The following is a 21,898-nucleotide window of genomic DNA, read 5'->3' as shown; positions in this document are numbered from 1 at the left end:
TGTGACTGGTCAGATTTCACACCTTTGATGGCCATAACAGCACCACTAGCCACGGCTTATGCTCCCAATATCATCACAGATTGTCGAAGATCTTCCCTTCGAACTTGAGCATATGCCTACTCAATTGAAGGAAAAGGTTTCAGGCAAAGAACATCGCTCCGAACATGATCCAACCGATCATCTAGGTCGTCAAGAAAGGTGTATACTCGCTCCTCCTGTAAAATGGAGTTGTAGCTTTGAATGTCAATCGCACATTTCATTGGATTCGGTTGACGAAAATCGATCTCTCGCCACAAACCATGTAGATCGTTATAGTATTTTTCTATAGATCCGCCTGCTTGTTTCATTCGAGATACACAACGTCTGAGCTCGTATACCTGCGAGGTGTCAATTCCATCAATGTATGTTGTGGCAGCAGAATCCCATACCTGCTTAGCCGTTGGGTAGCGAATAAAGTTCACGACCAAGGAATGGTCCATGGAGTTGATCAACCAGCCTTTCACCATGGCATTCTCAGTGCGCCACTTACGAAAGGAGGGTCGGTTTCTGGTGGTTGGGGCTAGTCTCCATTGATGTATCCCAGTTTGTCTTTTCCTGAGATGTACATCTCAACAACCTGGGACCATAATCCATAGTTGGAACCATCCAACTTGATGCTGATTAGGACCATCGGGGAATCAGTGATGAGAGAGGAAGAGGTCTAGACCCTTGACAAAACCTCTGTCATTTTGATGTTAGATTATCAAGGATGTTTTCGGTGGAGTCAGCCATGGAGGCTGAGCAAAATCTTGACCCCTGCCTGATCAAAAAACAGGGAACCCAAGATCATGCTTTGATACCATGTCAAGCGTAACTTTTTCTTTCATATCAATTCCATAAAACTGAGTACAATATATAGGGATACAAGAAACTATTTTAGGAAGCTATTCTACGCATGTACAATGTTTATGGCTACAATCATGCTAGACCCTTGAATGAAGAGATTCCTAAATCAAAGATTTCCATAACTGGCTAATTGCGGGACTCACGCCAACAGAGACCGCCTAGAATAATGTTTATGATGCTGTTGTTTTCCTGTTTTCTTGGTTTACAAGTTGTGTTTTCTTTGTTTTTGGATGAATAAAGGCATTTTACAACCAAACTCTACAGTATATAAATCACTCCAGTTAAAACTGGAAACCCTTCCCACAACAGGGAAATAGCTCAACCTGCACTATACAAAACATCAAAAGCTACAAGTTGTGTTTTCTTACTTTGTTAAGTTACGTATTAAAGGTTTAGACTTTTATTTTTTAATAATGGGCTTGGTCCCAAGAAGGTAAGTAGGGTTAAGGGTTGTTAGTCTTTTGTTAGACTCTATTTAAGTGTTATTTTGTAAGGAGACAGAGGAGAATGAGTTTTGAGAATAAAGTTACAGCAGCCAATTTTCTTGAGATGAGACTTCTCAAGCGATGGTGAGAAGCCATCGTTGATGCTTTGTGTGTTGTTCTTGATTGCTTGCGAATTAAGTTTCTAAGATTTTTTTTATTCAGTGAGTGGAGCTATATATAGCTGCTGCATCACGATGGACCAAGAGGGCAAAAGAAGGAAAAAAAAATGAATAAAAAACGCACTTGAGGCACACATGACGTCTTGACCGTCCAAAATAATGCTTCTAATTGTCTAAATGGGAGAAAATCTGTAAACATAGTAGTTAAGTGCTCTATTTTAGTCGAGTTGTCGGTTCATGTAGCATATTAACAAAGAGCGGTAGTTTATGAGGAAAAATTAATTAACCTGAACTTTTATAAATTTCGTTAAATCTTAAACAACGCCTAAATTCTTGCAATAATATTTTCATTTCCTTTTCCTTGAAAAAATAGATATTTTAAAATTTTTGATACTTAGGATTTTGTTAATTTGTTTGGTATCCTACAAGGCTTTAGAGCGGCAGCAAACTTGCATTCGGCAAAAATAAATAAAAAGCGAGGCATTAAAATCCTAGAAAGGGCGCTGTCGGAAGGAGGCGGAAAGAGAATTGAAAACCCTTTGGTTCCTTTCTCCTAACAGAATCTCAACAGTTCTCATTGTGGTCAGACTGAAATTTAAGAGGTAGAAGAGCAAGGAAGACGATAACAATGATGCCAACTTGCCAAGCCCCTCAAATTAGGGAATTATTACAAAATAAAGCAAACACGAAATGGATAATTCGTGCTAATTAAAAGTGATAACTAATAAAGATGAAGTGGGAGTCGTGGCTTCGTGACTGCAACAAGTGGGAACTTTCTAGATGTTGCCAAACCATAAACTTCCTCCATACTCAAATCTTCTGGCTTCATGTTGTCTGGCAATTTCCACTCGAATCCGTGTAACATATTAGCCAAGGTTGAATAAATCATCTTTAGTCCAAGGCTGTAACCAGGGCACATCCTCCTCCCGGACCCAAACGGCAATAGCTCGAAATATTGTCCCTTCCCATCAATGGCCTTTCCTAAGAACCTCTCTGGGTGGAACTCTTCAGGTGCGTCCCATATCAAAGGGTCTCTTCCCATACCCCATGTATTTATCAGAATTATACTTCCTTTACGAATATCGTAGCCAGCTACATTACAGTCTTCAAGAGCTGAGTGCGGTGCAAGCAGTACGGCCACAGGGTGTTTCCTCATTGTTTCCTTTATAATTGCATCAATATAAGGAAGTTGTGGTATATCTTTCTCGTCTACCCATCTGTCTTTTCCAATAACCCTATCCAGCTCTTCAATGGCTTTGCTGATCATGTGTGGTTGCTTCAAGAGTTCAGACATTGCCCATTCTACTGAAGTCGCAGCTGTATCCGTGCCTGCTACTAAGAGATCCTGATGTTGATGAACAAAAGCAAAAATGATTACTAAACTATATCTATGCCATAAGGCAGGGTTATCTGTAACCTGTGAGGCCAATCGTTTTTTCAAAGACGCTTTGGTAATACAATAATTGCTTGTTCCACAATAAGTTGGTGCACTTAGCATTTCTAACAAAAATATAAGGCAAACAAAGAAAAAAAAAACACAGAAAGGTTAATGTATACCTGAATGAGGCCCTTGACATTGTCATAAGTGAGCTTAACATCGGTATTAGGATCATCAGACAGCTGCAGTAATAAATCCACCATGTCCTTTGGCACGAAATCTTCCACTTCTCTCTTTACCTTGTGGTCGTCGAAAACATGGTCAAGAAATCGATCAAATTTTTTCGCCAAGGCCTTCATTCGCTTCACGTATCCCTGCAAGTCCAAGAAATTGAGCCACGGAATACAGTCGCCTAAGTTAAACTCCGAATTAAGCACGAACCACTCATTTAGCATTTGCAGGATTTCCATGAACGTGACTGCAGAAGTTTCGAATTCGGATTCACTGAAATACATCTTACCCAATACAATTCTACTTATAACGCTTAGAGTGAGGCGCAAGAGATGTTCTTTCATGCTAATGGGCTTCCCAGACAAGGCACATAGGCGAGAGACAAGAGCTCTCCTTTCTTCGACACGAATATACTCATACGACTCGAGTCTTTTTGAGGTAAAGAGCTCGGACATAAATATTTTACGGCCTTGGTGTAAATATGGTCCGTAAGGTGCCCATAAGACATTGGTGTGGTTGTACGAAATGTACTTCCCTGCAGCAGTTTGGGGTCTAGAGGCAAAGATGTGGTCATATGTCTTTAGGAATTGCTTTGACATATAGGGAGATGAGGCAACCACAACTGACAACGATCCGAACTTGAGCTGCATAATTGGTCCGTATCTTTGAGACAATTTGTGAAGAGATTGGTGAGGGAGGGGACCAAGAAGGTTTAGATTGCCGATGATCGGCCAAGGTTTAGGACCCGGTGCTAATTTCAGTTGGTGGCGTTTGAAGGTTATTATTTTAGAAAGAAAGGACAAGGCAGCTAGCAATGCCATTACTATGAGAGCCCAAGAAGGAGCCTCCATTGTTGGGGATTAATGTTGAGTTTGGTACGTTAGAATTGTGTCGTGGGTTTTGGCTTTTATATAGAGTGGAGTAATTGAGGTATTTTTTTTTTTCTTTCTTTTTTCCTAAGCAATGGGAAGGCTAGAGGGGAAGGGGGGAGGAAGATAGTTGATTAGGTAAGAAGAAAAAATAAATAAATAAATAAAAAAAGAGCTTGTCTTCATGTGAAAAATATCTTTGAATGGGCGGTAAGAGAGAGACCTCACCATCCATTATATGAAGTATACTGTATATGGATAGTGTTGAAGATACGTTTGTCGGGAAGTAATCATCCGAATATCCGATTGGTAATTAATTATGTCATGATAACACAACTGAACAACTAAGAGCATTCCTAGCAGCTTTCCTTTTCTTCTTCTTCATTTTCCTTAAATGTAGGGAATAAAATTACTTTTTGCTTTCATATCAAAATCAAAAAACACCTCACAGCAGCTTCCCTTCATTTTTCCCTATATCATTAAAATATTATTTTGTTACTTTTACTTTAATTAAAAGTAAGAAAAGAAAGAGATAAAGTAAGAGAGATTATATTTTTAGAATAAATAATTGAGTGGGATGTGAACGGTGCTTCCCAATGCATTCCTAGAGAACAGATAATTGTAGGGAAGCTGCTGTGGGATGATTTTTTTTACTTTCTTAAAATTTTTCCTAAAATTTAAGGAACAGATCCCTTGTAGGGAAGCTGCTAAATAATGCTCTAAAACGAGGAAAGAGTGAAACATGGGGTGTCTGTAAAAATTGTTGAGTTAGAATTTTATTTTATTTTTTTAGTAGTAGAAATGAATTTACATAGAAAAGTAAAACAAAAAAAATTATATTGTAGTGAATTTTTTTTCTTTAAATAATGATAAAAAATTATTAATGTAATATAAAAAGTGAAAATAATTTAGAATGAGAATGAAACACCCCTTTTAAATTGGTACTATGTGGGAGTGCAATAATTTACCATGCCATGCATATCTTATCGTTATCCAGCTACTTAGAGTCAAATCAAAAAAAAAAACGTGTTCTATAATTTTCCACGTGCCATCAACTTTTATCGTATGATCGAAGCATGAGGACTTACTGATCCATTGATACCTTACCTGACTTTTCTTTTTATACCGAATTGTTGGCTTTTTGTTGGACAGAAAAATGATTTTTTTATATTTTTTATACATTAATGTATATTTTTTTAAAAATCAATTATTAAATTTATAGGACCTACAGTATATAAAAAATGTATTTATATATATTATGTCTTGGTTAGATAAGTTAACCTGAAATCACGAAGAAGAATCAGCCAAACTCTATGTTAATAATCAGTTTCCACCTTAAATCTAAAGAATTTAAAAAGTCCTCAAATTATTAAAAAATAAAAAATAAAAAATAAAAAAATAAAAAAACTATGGTGCGTCTTTCTCGCTATTCAGTCATAACTCCACTCACAGGGACAAAAAACCTCTAATTAGGAGTGGCGGGCCAACTTGTGGTAAGTGAAGGAAACACACGATAGAAAGAAAAACTGAGCTACCTAATTCACAAAAGGCATAGTTTTTTAGACAGTCTTGTCAATTTTTCACTATTACGGAAATTGAAGTTTCTTCTCTCTTCTCACAGATTCGGCAAAATAGAAAGAAAGAGAGCACTATTTTTCACACTCTTGTTGTAGCAAGTTCCATACCCACTAGATACAAAAACATCATTTGGGTGTGGGATCCATGCATGTGAGTCTCATATGAGAAATGATTTTTCTACATCACATTATCCTACATCAATCCTATACCAAGACACATAGGGTGTAGGACCCATGCATATAGGTCTCATATACGAGGATCTCATATACATGGCTCTCACACCTAATGTGTCTTGGTGTAGTATTGATGTAGGATAATATGATGTAGGAGTAACACATCCCGTCTCATATACATAAATCTTACACCCAATATGTCTTGGTGTAGAGTTGATGTAGAAATAACACATCCCTTTGGGATTAGGCATAGGTATTATAGTTTTTTTAACAATCAGTATCTAGTTTTAAGAATTTTATTAAAAAAAAAATAAAGAGAAAAAATAAAGTTAGATTTTGACCATTTAAAAAATTACAATACCTATGCTATAATTTTTTTACAGCACCTAAATCTAATTCATTCACACATGGATTATACGCGATTCATTATCAAAGGGTTGAACTGTTATATCTTATTTAGTCTGGTGTAAATATTGTGGCCATTACTCATCAAAAGATGGATAGCTGCCCACTTATGGGCGCAAACTTTAAATAGTTATACTTTAGAGTATGGGTAATAATTTCATTAATTTGTGTTCGCATATCAGGTTCGAATTGTATCGAAACATGATATAAGATTATATAAATCAATCATAATTCGACTCCTTTAATTAAACAGATTAAATTCATCAATATTAACCGATTAATTTTATATTAACTTTATGTCGTCACTCGGTAGGCAGTATTTAACTCATAAAAAAGGAGCATAATGTTTTAATTACACCCCGTAAGCAGGTACCTAAGATTCAACTCATAAAAAAAGTTAATTAATATTTAATTACACTCCATGTGAAGCACTTGCACTATTTCAAAAGATGAGAGGGAAAGATTGATTTTTTTTTATTATTATTATTACTTTAATTTATACACTGTTGAGCTATAATGCTCAGCAGTACTGCAGCAATTAGCCTTTCTTTTTCTTTTTCTTTTTTTAAGTTAAAATGACCAGATGTATGGAACACATTTTTTTTATTATTATTATTTTAACTACTAACTTTTTCAAAGCATTTAGAGCAATAATATTTTAATAAAATATAGAATAAATTTAGATAAATGATTAGATGCAGTTTTTGAAAATTGGTTTTCTAAACTATAAAACGGAGGTTTTAATTAGCCATCTCGCATAAAAATGTAGATAAATTATTGTAAATGTTCTTATATCTCACTGTCTATTTTAACTATCAATTTTCATTATTTCATTTAAAATATTATTTCTTTTTATTAATTTATTTATACAGTGCTAAACAATTTGTTTTGGGCCTATTTTTGCTGCTGGGCTTTGGGTAGCTCTTCTTTTTCTCTCTTTTGTACCTAAAAGTGCTTTTTCACTGTCCATGGCTGATGATCCCATGGGCCTCATTCGATTGGATCTGTGGAAACAAATCGGATGGAAGCCCAGCCTATACATTTCAGACACCGGTCCATGACTCCTATCAAGGGACCGAGCCCTTTCGAGTTTCACTCTGACTTTTCCTTGCGAAATTTGGATCTGAGTCATGGCCACCTTGGACCTCGACGTTCCCATGGTCCCGGTTGGCGAGCCTTCGGGCAGCGCCGGTCCTTCCTCCTCCTCCAAGAAGAACAAGCGCTTCGAGATCAAGAAGTGGAACGCCGTAGCCCTCTGGGCCTGGGGTAAATTTTCACAAAACCCTAACCCTAATTTTCTCGAATTGCTTCATTAACAAGTTTTTGTCTGTGTATGTGTATATTTGGTTGTGTACGTATCTAGGGTTTGGGGTTCTAATGTGATTGATTGCTGCTTGCAGATATTGTAGTTGATAACTGTGCGATTTGCAGGAACCATATTATGGATCTCTGTGAGTTTTTCGTTTTCTTTTGTAATTCTCGATTTATGTATTAATATACATATTTATGGGTATGTATTATAATTGTGATTATGGTTCGGTATATTATTTTTGCGGTATTTAATCTATCTGTGGTGGTTTGATGAGTAGGCATTGAGTGCCAAGCAAACCAGGCCAGCGCCACGAGCGAGGAATGTACAGTTGCTTGGGGTAGGCTTTCGATTCCAAAACCTTAATCTTCGTTTCTGTTCTAGTACCTTAGGCATGCGTGTCTCTGACTGGGTGTATTGCGGTATTTATAGTTTTGTGCATGAATGGTGGCCTTTAAAGAGTGTGGTAGGTTAGAGTCTTTAACTTAGTGCTTGACAAGTTTTTATTTTATTTGTGAAGCTGGAAACTAAGTATACAGGGTGTGAGGGGAGGTGAATTGTTTCACAACCTTGTTTCTTCATGTTAAATTTTGTTTCATAAGGATATTTATTGTTGTGTTCATTTACTTCGATTTGTTTCAAATTTTGGAGATGATTATGTTTTCTTTCAAGATGAAAGTTAATATTCCTTTCTATTAGTGGTGGGCACCGACTCCAACGGAGTCGGAAATGCCCCTTCTGATTTCCCCCTCCCTCAGCCGGAGTTGGAAGTCTTGGAAGCATTGGAAAACCTCCAATGCCACCTTGGACGGAGGTGATTTATGAGCCAATGTTGACCCCGAAAAGTCAGTTGAAATTGTTGGAATTGGGCTGGGCTTTTATTTGGTGGTGTTGGGCTTCATCAAAGAATACAGATTTGTTATTTGTCGAAGACGAAAAACACTTTGACGAAGAACAAATATTCGTCTCTTTCTCTTTGACAACAAATAATAAAGAAGTGATCCTTGTTTGATGAGTCAAAGACGAAGAACGAAGAACAGATTTGAGTTATTCAATTCATCCTCGTTTGATGGTCAAATGCTTGTTATTTAACAAACATTTCATATGGCCCCTAACTTCCAATATTCACGTGTTATTTGTGGGTGAAGGCATGATGTTTTATATTTACATCTGTTATTTAACAAGCTTTTATGGTCTTTTTATCTTTGACTTCAGAACATATGACTTTTAAAGATTGTGTTGACATTTTGGATAAAGAACTTAATTTCTATGATTCATTTTTGCATTCAAAATTAAACAGTTTTGGGGCCTTTAGCCTTTCTATTCATAGACTTCTCCCTTCCCATTTCATGTGATCCCTCCTCACACGAAAAAATGTGGGTAGAAATAGTTTTAATGGTTGGACTTCCCTTAAACTTGTCGAATTACCAGCTTAAAGTTAAACTGTGATTCTGCATGTTACATTTGCTTTTGACATGTTCTGTGGCCTACTTCTGGAATGGTGTTATGAATCACCCATTATTATTCTTTTTCCACAAGTAGATAATCACTGCATGTGCACTTAAGCTGAAAGGGTGGGTTTTATGATGTAGGGGTTTGCAACCATGCCTTTCATTTTCACTGCATCAGCCGATGGCTCAAAACCCGTCAAGTGTGTCCACTAGGTGAGCTTTGTGCTTAACGTGCCCCTGCTCCTGCCCCTCTTCTCTTCTTTCGGTCTGCCTCTCTTTTTGTATCATGGTGAGAAGCTTACTCATTTCATTTGTGATTTGGTTGTCTTATTGCTTGTGCAGATAACAGCGAGTGGGAGTTTCAGAAGTATGGTCACTAGAATCTTCATGCTGTTGAGACTCTGTGCTCTCACTTCTGTTTCCGCTATGGCGCTAAGAAAGATCTGGATTTCCTGTCTATTTCCATAATCCATTTCCTTCTTATTAAATATGCTGGAGTCTTCCTATTTTCAAGAAGCATTTGGGCTGTATTAATTTAGGAGTTTGATTGGTTACATATCAAGTTAAATATGTGAAATTCCCTAAACTGTTTTTGGTGTTCTAAGCCAAACTCTCTCTCTCTCTCTCTCTCTCTCTCTCTCTCTCTCTCTTATGTTTCTTGTTTTAATTTTCACATGCAAAGGACACATGTTACTATTACAAGTTGGTTTGTATGAAATTTTTTACAAACCAGATTATAAAAAAAAAAATTGTCCATTTTTAAATAAAATTATATATATGCTTTGTTGGCTGATGTTTCCGATACGGTTGTGCTTGTAAAGGATTTGGCGAGCTGCAATGGTTAGTTTACAGATATATACTGTAGAAACAAATTCATATTGCTTGATGGAACTTGGTCCAAAAGAGTTCCTCTTAATAGTAATGGCAGTATAGTAGTATACCTTAAGTGGGTTGTCACAAATAAAAATGGAAGGTAGAATTAAATAGTCTTGGTGTCAGAGTATATAAGAATAAATTTTTTTAACATTTGGAATAATCATTCTCATAGTTCATAAGAGAATAACTATTTTAAAGTTATTACATTTTATATTCTTTCATTCTCGATTAAAATTATTTCTTTTTTTAATAATATACGCATCGTAGTTTCTAATTGCTGTCATTCAAGGGGAAAAACGTAGGGAAATAATAACGTCTCTCGATCATTAGTCATTGTTGCTTCAAGGAAGACATGTTTATTGGTCGTAGTTTTTCAAATTGCTGGTCTCGTTATAGTTTCATACTCGGGCATCCTTGCGTCAATGTTTATTGGTCCCCATTTCTGAGGACAAATCTTGAGATATATATTACTCCTACCAACGTAAGAGGGTGAAGGATTCAGACTACCCTGCAATTATCATAGGCATTCTCTGACTACTTGAAAGTACTAGACTTTTCCAGCCTCCCTTGATCAATGGAAGTAATACTAAAAATTATATTTTTATTTTATGACTATTTTACTCTGCTGACTTGTTAATATCAATCAGCCCTTAGATAATCTTGTTTAAAATAAAAAATATAAAAAAAAAAAGGCACTGTTAAACAATGGAGTAATATAGTGTAATTTCTAGTGTTACTCTCTTGGATTGAATAGGTTTTAGCCTAACATAGTAATATGATGAAGCCTGCCCTTATGGGCCTCGACCATCCCTTAAACCCAGCTAACGTATACTAAAAAAATAGAAAATAAATAAAAGGCCTGCCCTTATGGGCCTCGACCATCCTCTTAAACCCAGTTTATGTAAAGTGAAAAGATAAAAACTTCAAAAAAAGAAAAAAGAAAGTCGTCGCCTGAGAGATTCGAACTCTCGCGGGGAAACCCCATGTACTTAGCAGGCACACGCCTTAACCACTCGGCCAAAGCGACTCTAATGCTAAGGCTCCTATTTTAAAGGTATTAGTAATATTCACTTGTTGCTTACGAATCAATTCCATACTCTTCATAAATTTTATATATATATATAATTTTCGAATAAACATATATTGATGCATTTAATATCTACTTAATTCTATCCAAATCTAAGATATATTTCAGCATGATACGTTCTAACACACTACACAACTGTGATCCACTTCAGCCCACTCTCAATGGCAGCATCACTTAAAATATTGCCTACCCATTTAAAGTCATCATTCCTCTACTTTTGGATACACCTTTTGTCTCACCAAAATCTGTACTGCATTGCATTTTGCTAACTTTGTTTATTTAAGCCCCAAAGCATGTCAGACAGTCAAGGCCCATCCTTTTTTTTTTTTCTTCCTTTTGTGGGTGGAAGAGGGGCACAATTAATATTTAGTGACCAGATTGTGTTCTGATATGGTTTATCAAATTATGAATGAAATTTACCTGGATATTTTCCCTGTTTAGGATTGTGATTTTCTAAAATTAGACTCAAATTTGGACAATTTAAGAGGAGAGATTACAGGACAGATTAAGATATCCAGCAATTTGAACAGCACATTGTGACAAATTCCATATGATGCCCACTTGCGCAAATAAGGGTTGTCGAGCTACCTGCTTGAGTAAGTGATCTCATATGGGCTTTTTTATAATTGCTGTCCAAATTAATAACAAATTGATGGAGATCTCAATTCCTACACGACCAACTCTACCGTAGCATATGGACCAAATTTTCAATCTAATTTCAGGGATCCTCGTCCCCTCGCTTGGCCCAAAAACATCAACTTTAATTCATTAGAAAATTTCCTAACCTTAATTGTTGTCTTCTAAGAGCATCCATATCAAGCTAGCTATTTCAAACTTTTCTCCAAAATTTGGAGAATACCTTCAAAAAGCATGCTGCATCAAGCTCTCTATTGTTTCTCTAATTTATCTCTTGTCAGATTCTCACTACAAATCTAGCTCACAAATTGTATTCTCTATTGAGTTTTTTAACAATTTTTTTTTCCATTCCCGCCTTTCCCTTCAGTTCTTTCCACAGAAAACCCCAGTTCTTCGGTGGAGAAGCAAGAGACTAACGACCATGCGCCTAACTTGAGTTGCAAGAGGCGGCGAGGGGAGTTCGAAGGAGAGCGTGAACGATGAAGAGGACGAAAACAGAGCTCCACCCTGTTTGCAGCGAGACCCAGTTCAATCGGGATTTTGATTTTGGTTTACCCAGTGAGACCCAGGAAGTTGAGGAGGACGATGTGTTTTTTCCTTTGGCTATTAGGATTTTGGTTTAGATCTGTTAGGTTTTTATGCTTTCCTTGGATTTTGAGTCATTTGAGCTGATTTTAGTTCTAGATCTAATTGGTCTTTTGGGTTGTACGTGTATCAGATATGTTCATAACAGCTCGGTTTTTTCTGTGGTTTCGAAGGGTTGCAGCTCAAGTGCTCGACCTTTTTCCTGAACCGGGACACTAGATGGGTATTAAAGCAATGTCCAACTGTTTTGTTTGATATTTGTCATGCCTTATTTATTATCAATAAATTCATCTTCTCCTCAACAAGACAACAATGTTGGACGTTCTTTATCAAAAGAAAAAAAAAAAAAAACAACTTTGGATGTTCATCTCTCTTTGGCTCGTTGTTGGACGTTAAAGAACATTTGATGAAGTTACTTGGCTGGTTATTGAAGACAATAAAAGTCCAGGCTAATTGTTGGTTCAATTAATTTAATTAAAGCACAGTAGCTTGGCTGGTTGTTGAAGGGAATTAATGTTGGCGTTAGATGAAGGCTAGGGAATTTAAAGTAGTTGGAGAAGGAAACCAATTTTAACAGTTAAAGTAGTTATTTTTAAAACCAATAAAATATAATATTTAGTTAAAATAAATAAATATTTAGAGAATTTAATGTACGAAGTTTTTCAAAAGTAAGATAAAATAAAAAAAAATAAATTGCTTGAGTTAAATTTAGAAAAAAATTTAGAGAGGTTGACGTAGATGCTCTAACTTTGCTTTCTCTTTGCTCTTTCCTTAAGATTGAAGACCGCCTCTGTGGTGTTTGTCTTGAAATTGTCAAAAGAGTTCTCATAAAAATAAATAAAAAGTTGTGTAAATCAGATGCAAAGAAGATGAAGATAAGGAAGTTTTAGGAGACAGTTTCAACTCCCAATGCTTCTGTTGGGACAGAGGGAGAGCATCTCCCCATGTGCAACTCAGAAACGGCCAACAGGAAACCGGAAGCGAACTTTCTGATTTGTTCCCACACACCCCCTCTCATAAGGAAACCATCCGTCCTAGTAGGGGCGGGGAGCCCGAAATCTGTTTGGGAAGGCGAATTTTATAAAAATTAGTAATTTAAATTGTAAAATTATTGAAATCTCTCCTTAGTAAATAAATCATATTTCTTTGAATTAGTACGAAGCGAAAAATAAAAAAGGAAAAAGAGCAATCTTAAACAAAAAAATTTACGTAGTTCACCGCTAAGGGATACGTTTATCAAGTTGCAGAAAAACTTTACTATTTTTTAAGAAAGACGTGAATATAACACAAAACCTTAAAAACATAAACGCCTATAAATAAGACTCACAACTATATAAAAAAACAACAAAATGAGTCAAAAAATAAAAATAAAAATTCCATATCATACATTCCCACCCTCGAATATCTTTTATTTTCATACACTCTCTTCTTCCGTAGTTTATATTTATCGTCTTTCTTTTTCTCGCAACTCGTTAGATTATATCCGAGTATAATAAATATTTTGTAATTTTCCAAACGAGCTAAATGTCAAAAAAAAAAAAAAAAAAAAAAAAAAAAAAGTTTTTCAAATTTTGTTCATACGCCATTAAAACAAAACAAGCAGACACGTGCGCACACTCGATCTGTCTTTGTTTAGTGCTCCATTAATAATTTAATACTGCTACTACTACTACAGGCTACAGCTGTAGGAGTGTACGTTCTACCATTTATTCCCCACTGATCTTCTTTCGGTCACAATTTTGGCAGCCATTGGCCCATTACCAGCTTTTATGTGGGCAAGGTGGGGTGGAGGCCACTCAAAACTTTTTAAAGAAAAAGTATGCGTACGCCTCAAGTTATCAATTATCATTAGATTTGTAACTTCCATCTCAAACTATTAATTGAAGCACTGCACGTATTTATTAAGCTTTTAAAAAATTGCAATGTATCACCTTAGTATAAAAAATGACACATTAATACTATATATTTCCTCAAACTGCTATCTAATTAATAATGTCTCGTTCAAACTTTCAATTGCGATAATATTCTTTTAAACTATTAAAAAATTGTCAATTGAGTAGTAATTTGATCGGAGTACGTAGACTTCACAATACCCACTACCAATGTGGGTTTTCTCTTCTTCTTTTTTTGGGCAAATTTATAAGGGTAATTTTATCTTTTTGGAAATTTTTTATGGGTATTTTTATCTTTTTCTTGAGACAAAATATGGTACATAGCAATTTAATGGTAGTTATTAGATAAATTGCTTCTATTAATGGTTTAGAAAGCACTGCAAATTACCTAATAGTTTAAGGGTGTTATTTTTATAAAAGAAATCCAAAAGCAAAGAAATAAGAGGACATTGCATCGGCCTCATAGAACACATGGCCATGGCACCCTCAAGATGCATAGATGCATGGGTCTTGTCCAGGTTATGAGATTGTTAATTAACTAATTAAATTTTTTATTTTATTTTATTTTAGATAAATAATAATTTTACATAATATTAAAGCAAAAATTTTGAGTTTGAATTTTATATTAAAAAAAAAAAGGTGCTAAGTCAAAAATAAGGAAAAAAAACAAAAAAAGCTTTAAATTAATTTGTCCTAGTACAACTCATTGTAGGGTCTCACTTCCCATCCATTCCAAAAAACATTGACTAATTCGGCTAGTATTTAGAGGGCCACCCCCCACTAAGAAAAGTGGGGAAAAGTTAAGCACATGGGTGTTGCTTTTAATATGTAATCTATAGTTGTTGCACAAAGAGGGTAGGCATGGATGCACCTCTATATGATGGTGCCCTTTTGCCTTTTTATTTGGTTTAATTTGCATATATGGGACCACATCATCTCACCCACCCAACCCATTGTAGGCACCCAATATGTTGACGAGAAATGACTTTTGCGCAACAGTTACGTACATGTTGTGTAAGAGTGTAAACACATGGAGTGTGACTTATGAAGGAGGCTCTATTACATGAGTCATACCTATGTGTCTACAGTTGTGCACATGTTATGCAATGATTACTGCTCTATGTTTGACATATATCAAGTAGGGTACTTCAACCATTTTAATTAGGACATCTCCTTCATTTTGGGAAGGACTATGAGCTAGAGGGTTACCTCCCCTCGTAGGTGATGATTTCTGTTTTAAATTACCATTTATTTTAAAAGTTTCAGCTAATAAGAAGAGATAAATTTAATCATTTCGTCAATACTTTAACACTCTCATTCACTTGTAGGTTAAAACTCCATTTTAATAAGTAAGCCCCAACACGTAGAATATTTAATTGAAATGAGAATGAATGACTTAGACAAGATTAAATCATCATTTGTCCTAAAAGCTTAAACTAATAAAAAAAATATATAAATTTAATCATTTAATAAACAGTTTACACATGCATTAATATATTTTATTGTTGAGTTACAATGCTATGCAAATTTGCTAGTCGCTATAGTAACTAGTCAAACTCCTAACTATTTTGGCTAGCCAGATGTTGAGCTTTTTTAGGTATTTTATGCTACCGGCCGGATTAACCAAAATAACATTTTAGCTATATTGGCTAATCAGCTCAATGCGAGTGCTTTTAGAGCATATTCAGCAGTGATATTTTATCAGCTTTTTTTTTGTTTTTTTTCTTCCATCGGATCACTTGAACCACCTGCTATTCAAGCTTTGTTCAGTAATTTTTCATCACTGCATTAATTTCTTACTCTATCTTTCCTGTCTTAATCATATATTCTTGCTATAGGTATACGGCTAAACTTTTCAAATTTTGACCAGGTTATAATTAAGTTATAAATAATAATTTCTTTAATCATTCTCAGTTATGACTGATTTTTGGATTTTTCACCCAACACCATTGAAGTACGCTTCTTCTCTATCCTAGTAAAAAGGCCCTTGCCTTTTCTTGGGAATCTTTTTCTTGCAAGGACAAATTGGTTGGGTTTTCATTCCAACTAATGCTTATTTTATTTCGAAAGTAAAATGTTTATTATTTTTTGAAAAATATTTTTGATAAAATTATATTTTAAAAAAATAATTTTTTTTAAATATTTTTTAGTGTTTGACTCGTACAAAAAAATCACCAACGACGTAAAACGGAATCCGGAGACATCTGACTGCCATCTAGACAAAACGAACAGAATCCAACTGTACTGGTCAAATTCTGACCAAATTGACAAAAACCCGATCTGCTGGAATACGGCGAAGTTGTTGGATTACAGCAAATATTTTCAGATTCAGGCAACCTAATACTAAAATTTGGGGATCTTTGGCGGTAAAGTCTAGTTACTAACAAACTCAAGTGCCCGGCGGTGGCGGATTCCCACAAACGTGCGTACAAGAGTGAAGAGTTTAAATCCATAAAACAATTTACGGTTTTTAAAACTGTAAATCGTTTTTAAAAAATTAAAGAAGATTTTACGGTCAAATTGAAAATAATTTACATTGACCATTATTTTTGCCCCCATCAAACACCAAAAAATGCCAAAAATATTTTACATCGAAACAAATGGAGCATAATTTGCTGGGTACTTGTCCTGACCAGAGTATAATTATGCATTCTAAAATTGCAATTTAACCGTGTTTTTAAAAATTTATATTTTTAATTATTTTTTATATGAAAACGTGATTTTATTTTTCTAATATATTTTCAAAGGCACTTCTAAATATGACATTTTACACAATTTTGTTTTTAAAACGGACATTTCACTTGCAAAATCGCAAGTCGAAAACACACTCTTAATATTGCAAAATGGAGAATGTGTATAAATGGTCTCATCCCATGTTCACAACAGGCAACTAAAAAGCATGGACGGAGATCTCTAATAATTTATTGCCAATATTTCTAGCAATTTAGGAGGTACATTGTGAAAGAATCCATATGAAATCAACCTGTTTAAATAAATTTTGAGTTGCACAATCACCTACTCAAATAAGTGAGTTCTATGTAAATTTTTTTCCATGTACGGTCCAAATTACTAGTTATTTTGAGCAGAAAAGTGCTAAAGATCTTTATAAAAAAACAATGCATTTACCATTAATTTGGTTATATATATATATGACGAAACTTAATTATGACTTTGATATATAACATAAATCATCTGAAAAGAAAATATTCAAAAGAGTGTGTTTGTTTCTTGGGTTCAAAGGAGCCTAATCTTTAAGATATGGCAAGCACGCTAAGCTTGGCGAGAGGTCGGTGGAGAAGCAAAAGAAAAGGATGGTTAGCTGAATGGCAGAAAACGCGTGGAATTATGAACAGACAAAAAGCACGGTGAACGTGCGGGTGTGGGTGCAGGTGCGGGATTTCCTGCACTGATTGAGAGAGTGAGCCACTTTTCGCTCGATTAGCGCCACCACCTGCGGTTTTGTTTGGCCCACGCGCAGGCTCTTTCAGAGTGGGGAAGGACTTTTTGCGCATGTACGTTGAACAGAATTATTACTAACTAAAAAAAATCATAAAGTGTTATCGTAGCCCTTTTGTCCAGCAAAAACCAAAAAAATACCCTTAACAATTTTTCAGAAAGACGAAAATACTATTAAAAATTCGGAAAATATAAAAAGAATGCGAACAGAAGAGTCGGAGACCCTGGCCGTGGGTCTTATGTTTGGATCAAGCTGGTGAACGAGAAAAGACTTCTGCTATGTAATTATTGTGAACTTTTATAGATATATGGGAAGAGACACTACATAGATCTCACCTCATTTATTTACAAAAGTATAACTATGCATAGGGGCGGACCCAATTGTAGGCTTGGCAATTTGAGTTTGCGGGTCGGGTTCGTGTTAACTCGGCCGATCCGATTATATAATCGAGTCAAAACATGTAACCCGAACATGACCCGCTTATTACTTGGGTTACCCAACACGACCCGATGAACCCGTGCCCACCCAAAATTGAAAACCTCAATCCGGCGGTCAACGTGCAGCGTGTCCACCGGCCACCCCAGAACGGCAGAACCCCAATTCAACTGGGCTTGGAGTCTTGGACGGTTAGACCCTGAAAGATGGAGATTGGAGGGAATCATTGGCGGGGCTTGGACGGTTGGACGATTCCCTAATTCGACTGGGCTGAGGATGAAATCAATGGTGATGGAGATCGGAGGGAAACTGGGAAAGAGTCGTTGGGGATGATCAGACGATGCTGTTTTGGAGGGTTGCGTGGTGGAGCACAGCTTCGACTTCGACGGTCGTGGCTGCGTGAACGATGAACAAGTGAAAATGAGGAGAAAACAAGTGATTGTGAAAATGAAAAGGCACGGCAAGTCGACTAGGTTTCCTGAAGGCTGAACCATTAAAGTTTTTTTTTTTTTTTTTTAATATGTAACTGTGTTGTAATCACCCGCCAGACACGGTTATAAACGGGGTCATAATTGGGTTGACCCGATTATAAACGGGTCATAATCAAGTTGACCTGATTATGATCCGAACCCGATAATCATAAACTCAAACCTTGTATTTTCGTGTCGTGTTCGTGTCGAATTCGCTGATTGTATCAAAATTTGTCAACCCTACCCAATTGGTGGGTGGTGTCCCCCAAAAATTTTAAAATATATAAAATTGTCGTCCCAAAATTTTTTTTGTCTCCCTTAAAAACTTTTCTTTATATTTTGACCACATATTTTGTTCCCCCACCCACTTCCTCCCCTTTGCAAAGTCTGCACCAAGCCAACCTTTCAGTTTTTTTTTTTTTACCACTTTCACCTCTGAAAAACAACTACACCCATTTGGCCATATCTTTTTCCCCATTTTCCACACGTGACATCTCATTGTAGCAAAAGCCCTCAATTCTCAGCAAACCCCATTTGAGAAAGCGAGAGAGCATTAAAGCACCAAATTTTTTCGCAACAATCCCAAACCCCACAAACCCAAATCTATGAATTCTATTAATTTCATGTCACAGTTCTTGTCTCTTGGTCTCATCAAATTCTTGGACTTTGAAGCATAATAATATGTGCGTGATGACTGGTCGTAGAGCTGGTGTAGTGGTGTAGTTAGCCTGGTTAGGGTTTCAGCTTTAGGGATTTTGTTAAGAGAAAAAGTTTACGTTAAAAGGTAACCCTTTTTCTTGAACAATATAAATTGTGCTTAGTTTATTTTACTAGTACTTTATATTATAAATTGTGCTTAGTTTATTTTGCTAGTACTTTATACTATATATTATGTTTAGTTTACTTTACAAGTACTTTATACTATTACTATTGTGTGTATGTGATATCATAAAAATTTGAAATTATAATTTTGAATCGAATGTGTATTTTATGTAAAAAAATTATACAAGTTCGTTCCTCCTTACTAAAATTTTTGGTTCCGCCCCTAATTATTCACTGCATGGGTCTCATTCTATGTGTCAACAAAAGTGTACAATAGTTGCATAATTGTTGTGTATCAATCAGCTCTCCTGATGAACAGCTAGTCGGGTCACACAGTGCTCCAAGCACCACTACTCTCCCCCGCCGGCAGGGTAATCCTTGAGTTCCCAGATTCTAAAATTGGGTCTAAACATATGACAAGTGAGCAACTGCTCGAATCGGAGACGTCCTTGCAGGGTCGAAGACGTACATTTCCATTCTGATTATGGGCTACACGCAATTCAATATTGCGGCGATGGCCATTGTCCACAGATATTGCGAGGATGGCAACGTCCCACGAGTTGGTGAAAAAGCAGAGTCCATACTTTGGAAGGAAAACCCCAATCTGTTCATATCACTGTAGAATGGAGCTTTACCTTCGATCCAAGTAAGGCACGCCAACTGACAGGTGTTCGAGCGGCAGAGGCGGTCGTACATTAGAGAAGACGTACGGTCCCGTTTGGAAATGATTTTTTTTTTTTTTTTCTTTAGTTATAGTGAAAAAAGTGATTGATACTATATAAGGGATAATTGTATTATTATTATTTTTAAGTGTTGAATTAAATTACAAATTATTTGTGATTTAAAAGTTTATGGAGGGTCATTATGATAATAATCCTTAAACACGATTTCCATCTACTAAGTTAACAAATTTCATTAGTCAGATATGTCACATCTAAAAGGAAGTCGGCATGCATCCATGACAATAAAAATATATAAAATCTAATAAAAATATAAATAGATAAAACAAAATATATATTTTTTTTAAAAAAAAAAAGAAAAAAAAAATTACTAAAGGGGTGGCTGTCCATAGGTGGCCGGGGTTTAAATTTTTTATTTTTATTTTAATGGACACGTGTTGACTTCCTATTGGGTATAACGTGGCAGACTAACTGGATCTGTTAACTTGGCGAATGAAAAATATGTTCAGGGACTGATTTGTAATTATAGTTTATCACAAGGATCCTCTATGAATTTTTTGAACTATAAGAGATTATTTATAATTTAAGCTAATTTCAGGAACCAATAGCGCAATTATTCCATGATATAAAGTAAAAAGAATTTATATAAAAAAATGAAAAAAAAAAAAAAAAAAAAAAAAGAGAAAAGAAAAGAAAAGTATTGTAATGAATTTTTTTTATTTAAATAATAATAAAAAATTGTTAATTTGATATAAAAATTTAAAAAAGTTATAATATTTTTGAAATTAATATTTTTTTTTTTTTTTTTTGAAAAGTAAAAATAAGAGAAATTGGAGAGGAGCGGGACCGGAGTTATAGATATCCTTAAATCTCAGTCAAAAAAAGATGGAGAGAGTGGGGTCTTTCAAAAATCTAGCCGTTACCCATCTTTTTCTTTTCTTTTCTTTTTGAAGGGAAAGCCGTTACCCATCTTGAAAAGCGTGGCCTACACTTATCCCGCGAGTTTACTAAAATAAAATAAAAATAAAAAAGGAAATTTATAGCGCATAATTTGCATGAGCCGCATCTCGGTTATCGTGCCATGTTTATGTTTTCCTTATATACCCTCTGCTTTCGTTTCTAATACCAACTACTGCCACCACTACTGCGATTCCACCACGTGGCCATTATGTGTGTCATACATGCATGCAGTTGCTCATAATGCAATTGCGCCATGACGTGGGATCTGTATCACTGTTTCTTTTCTCTTTCTTTCTTTCTTTTTTGTTTTTGTTTTTTTTTTTTTTAAAAAAAAAAAAAAATAGTAACTGTTCTAACTTCTATGTCAGATATTGATTTCTTTTAATTGTTTAACAAAATCCTTTTGCTTGTTGCGTTATGGAACGAGAATAATCATTTTTGTGTCCCTTAGTCGTTGCAAATAATGAAGTTTTATTATTATTATAATTATTTTTTTAATTGAATTCAGTTTATAAAATATGTCATTTTTAGGTGCATTTTTAATCTATTTTTAAGTTTGTAAGCTCGTTTGAAATCTTCTTACCTCTCAACCCTTTGCGGTGATTTCTCCTTTTCCCTTATCCTATTCTTTTGAAAAAAAAAAACCAGCATTTGCCATACATTGCAATTCAGTTAAGATGTCTAAGAGCATCTCCAACAGACTTGCTACTTTAATTAAAATAGTTAAATTTGACTATTATAAACATTTTTTCTTCTCCAGCAAGATAGTTAGTTTAGCATTTTTTTTTCCTAACACGTGAACAGTGAATAGGCAATGTTGCCTATGCATTGTTCATCAGTTAAAACTTTTTTTATTAATATTTTTTTTTCTCTCTCTCTCTCTCTTTCTCCATCTCTCCCTCTTCGTCCCTCTCTGATCGACAACAACGGAAGGCAGTGGTGCTCGGTGGTTTTTCATTGAAATCTAAAAATTATCAGTGATTTCTGAGTCTATGACAGCCTTTTGTTTTGTTTTCTGGCGCTATCTACTCGTTTTTGGCAAGGTCTGGCCATTACCAGTGGGTTTCATGACTTTCCAATGACTTTGTGGTGTTTTCTGGTACTGGGTGATCGTC

General features: G+C 35.4%; 2 protein-coding genes and 1 non-coding gene across 3 annotated transcripts; 1 reads left to right on the top strand and 2 right to left on the bottom strand.

Annotated features, from left to right (window-relative positions):
* Positions 1–2,036: 2,036 nt before the first annotated feature.
* LOC133857519 (trimethyltridecatetraene synthase-like) lies at positions 2,037–3,978 on the bottom strand. Its single transcript, XM_062292785.1, has 2 exons — positions 3,047–3,978; positions 2,037–2,834 (listed from the first exon to the last, which is right to left on the bottom strand). The coding sequence occupies exons 1-2, from the start codon at positions 3,947–3,949 to the stop codon at positions 2,211–2,213; spliced, it is 1,527 nt and encodes a 508-aa protein (XP_062148769.1). The 5' UTR covers positions 3,950–3,978; the 3' UTR covers positions 2,037–2,210.
* Positions 3,979–7,190: 3,212 nt separating this feature from the next.
* Positions 7,191–9,487, top strand: LOC133857303 (RING-box protein 1a-like). The gene is made up of 5 exons (XM_062292518.1): positions 7,191–7,389; positions 7,524–7,574; positions 7,713–7,772; positions 9,025–9,096; positions 9,226–9,487. Exons 1-5 carry the CDS (start codon positions 7,254–7,256, stop codon positions 9,261–9,263), a joined length of 357 nt encoding a protein of 118 aa, XP_062148502.1. The 5' UTR covers positions 7,191–7,253; the 3' UTR covers positions 9,264–9,487.
* A 1,217-nt stretch (positions 9,488–10,704) lies between these two features.
* On the bottom strand, positions 10,705–10,786 carry TRNAS-GCU (transfer RNA serine (anticodon GCU)). Its single transcript has one exon. It is a non-coding gene; the product is annotated as a tRNA-Ser (tRNA).
* Between the last annotated feature and the right edge of the window lie 11,112 nt (positions 10,787–21,898).

Source organism: Alnus glutinosa, chromosome 14, assembly GCF_958979055.1.
Source record: "Alnus glutinosa chromosome 14, dhAlnGlut1.1, whole genome shotgun sequence".
NCBI lineage: Eukaryota > Viridiplantae > Streptophyta > Magnoliopsida > Fagales > Betulaceae > Alnus > Alnus glutinosa.
This window is presented reverse-complemented; position numbering and strand designations above follow the sequence as displayed.

Coding starts and splice junctions, on each gene's coding strand:
- LOC133857303 (XM_062292518.1), top strand. CDS start 7,254: ATGGCCACCTTGGACCTCGACGTTCCCATGGTCCCGGTTGGCGAGCCT. Junction 7,575..7,712: donor GAACCATATTATGGATCTCT/GTGAGTTTTTCG, acceptor TTTGATGAGTAG/GCATTGAGTGCCAAGCAAAC. Junction 7,773..9,024: donor GGAATGTACAGTTGCTTGGG/GTAGGCTTTCGA, acceptor TTTATGATGTAG/GGGTTTGCAACCATGCCTTT.
- LOC133857519 (XM_062292785.1), bottom strand. CDS start 3,949: ATGGAGGCTCCTTCTTGGGCTCTCATAGTAATGGCATTGCTAGCTGCC. Junction 2,835..3,046: donor ATGTCAAGGGCCTCATTCAG/GTATACATTAAC, acceptor CATCAACATCAG/GATCTCTTAGTAGCAGGCAC.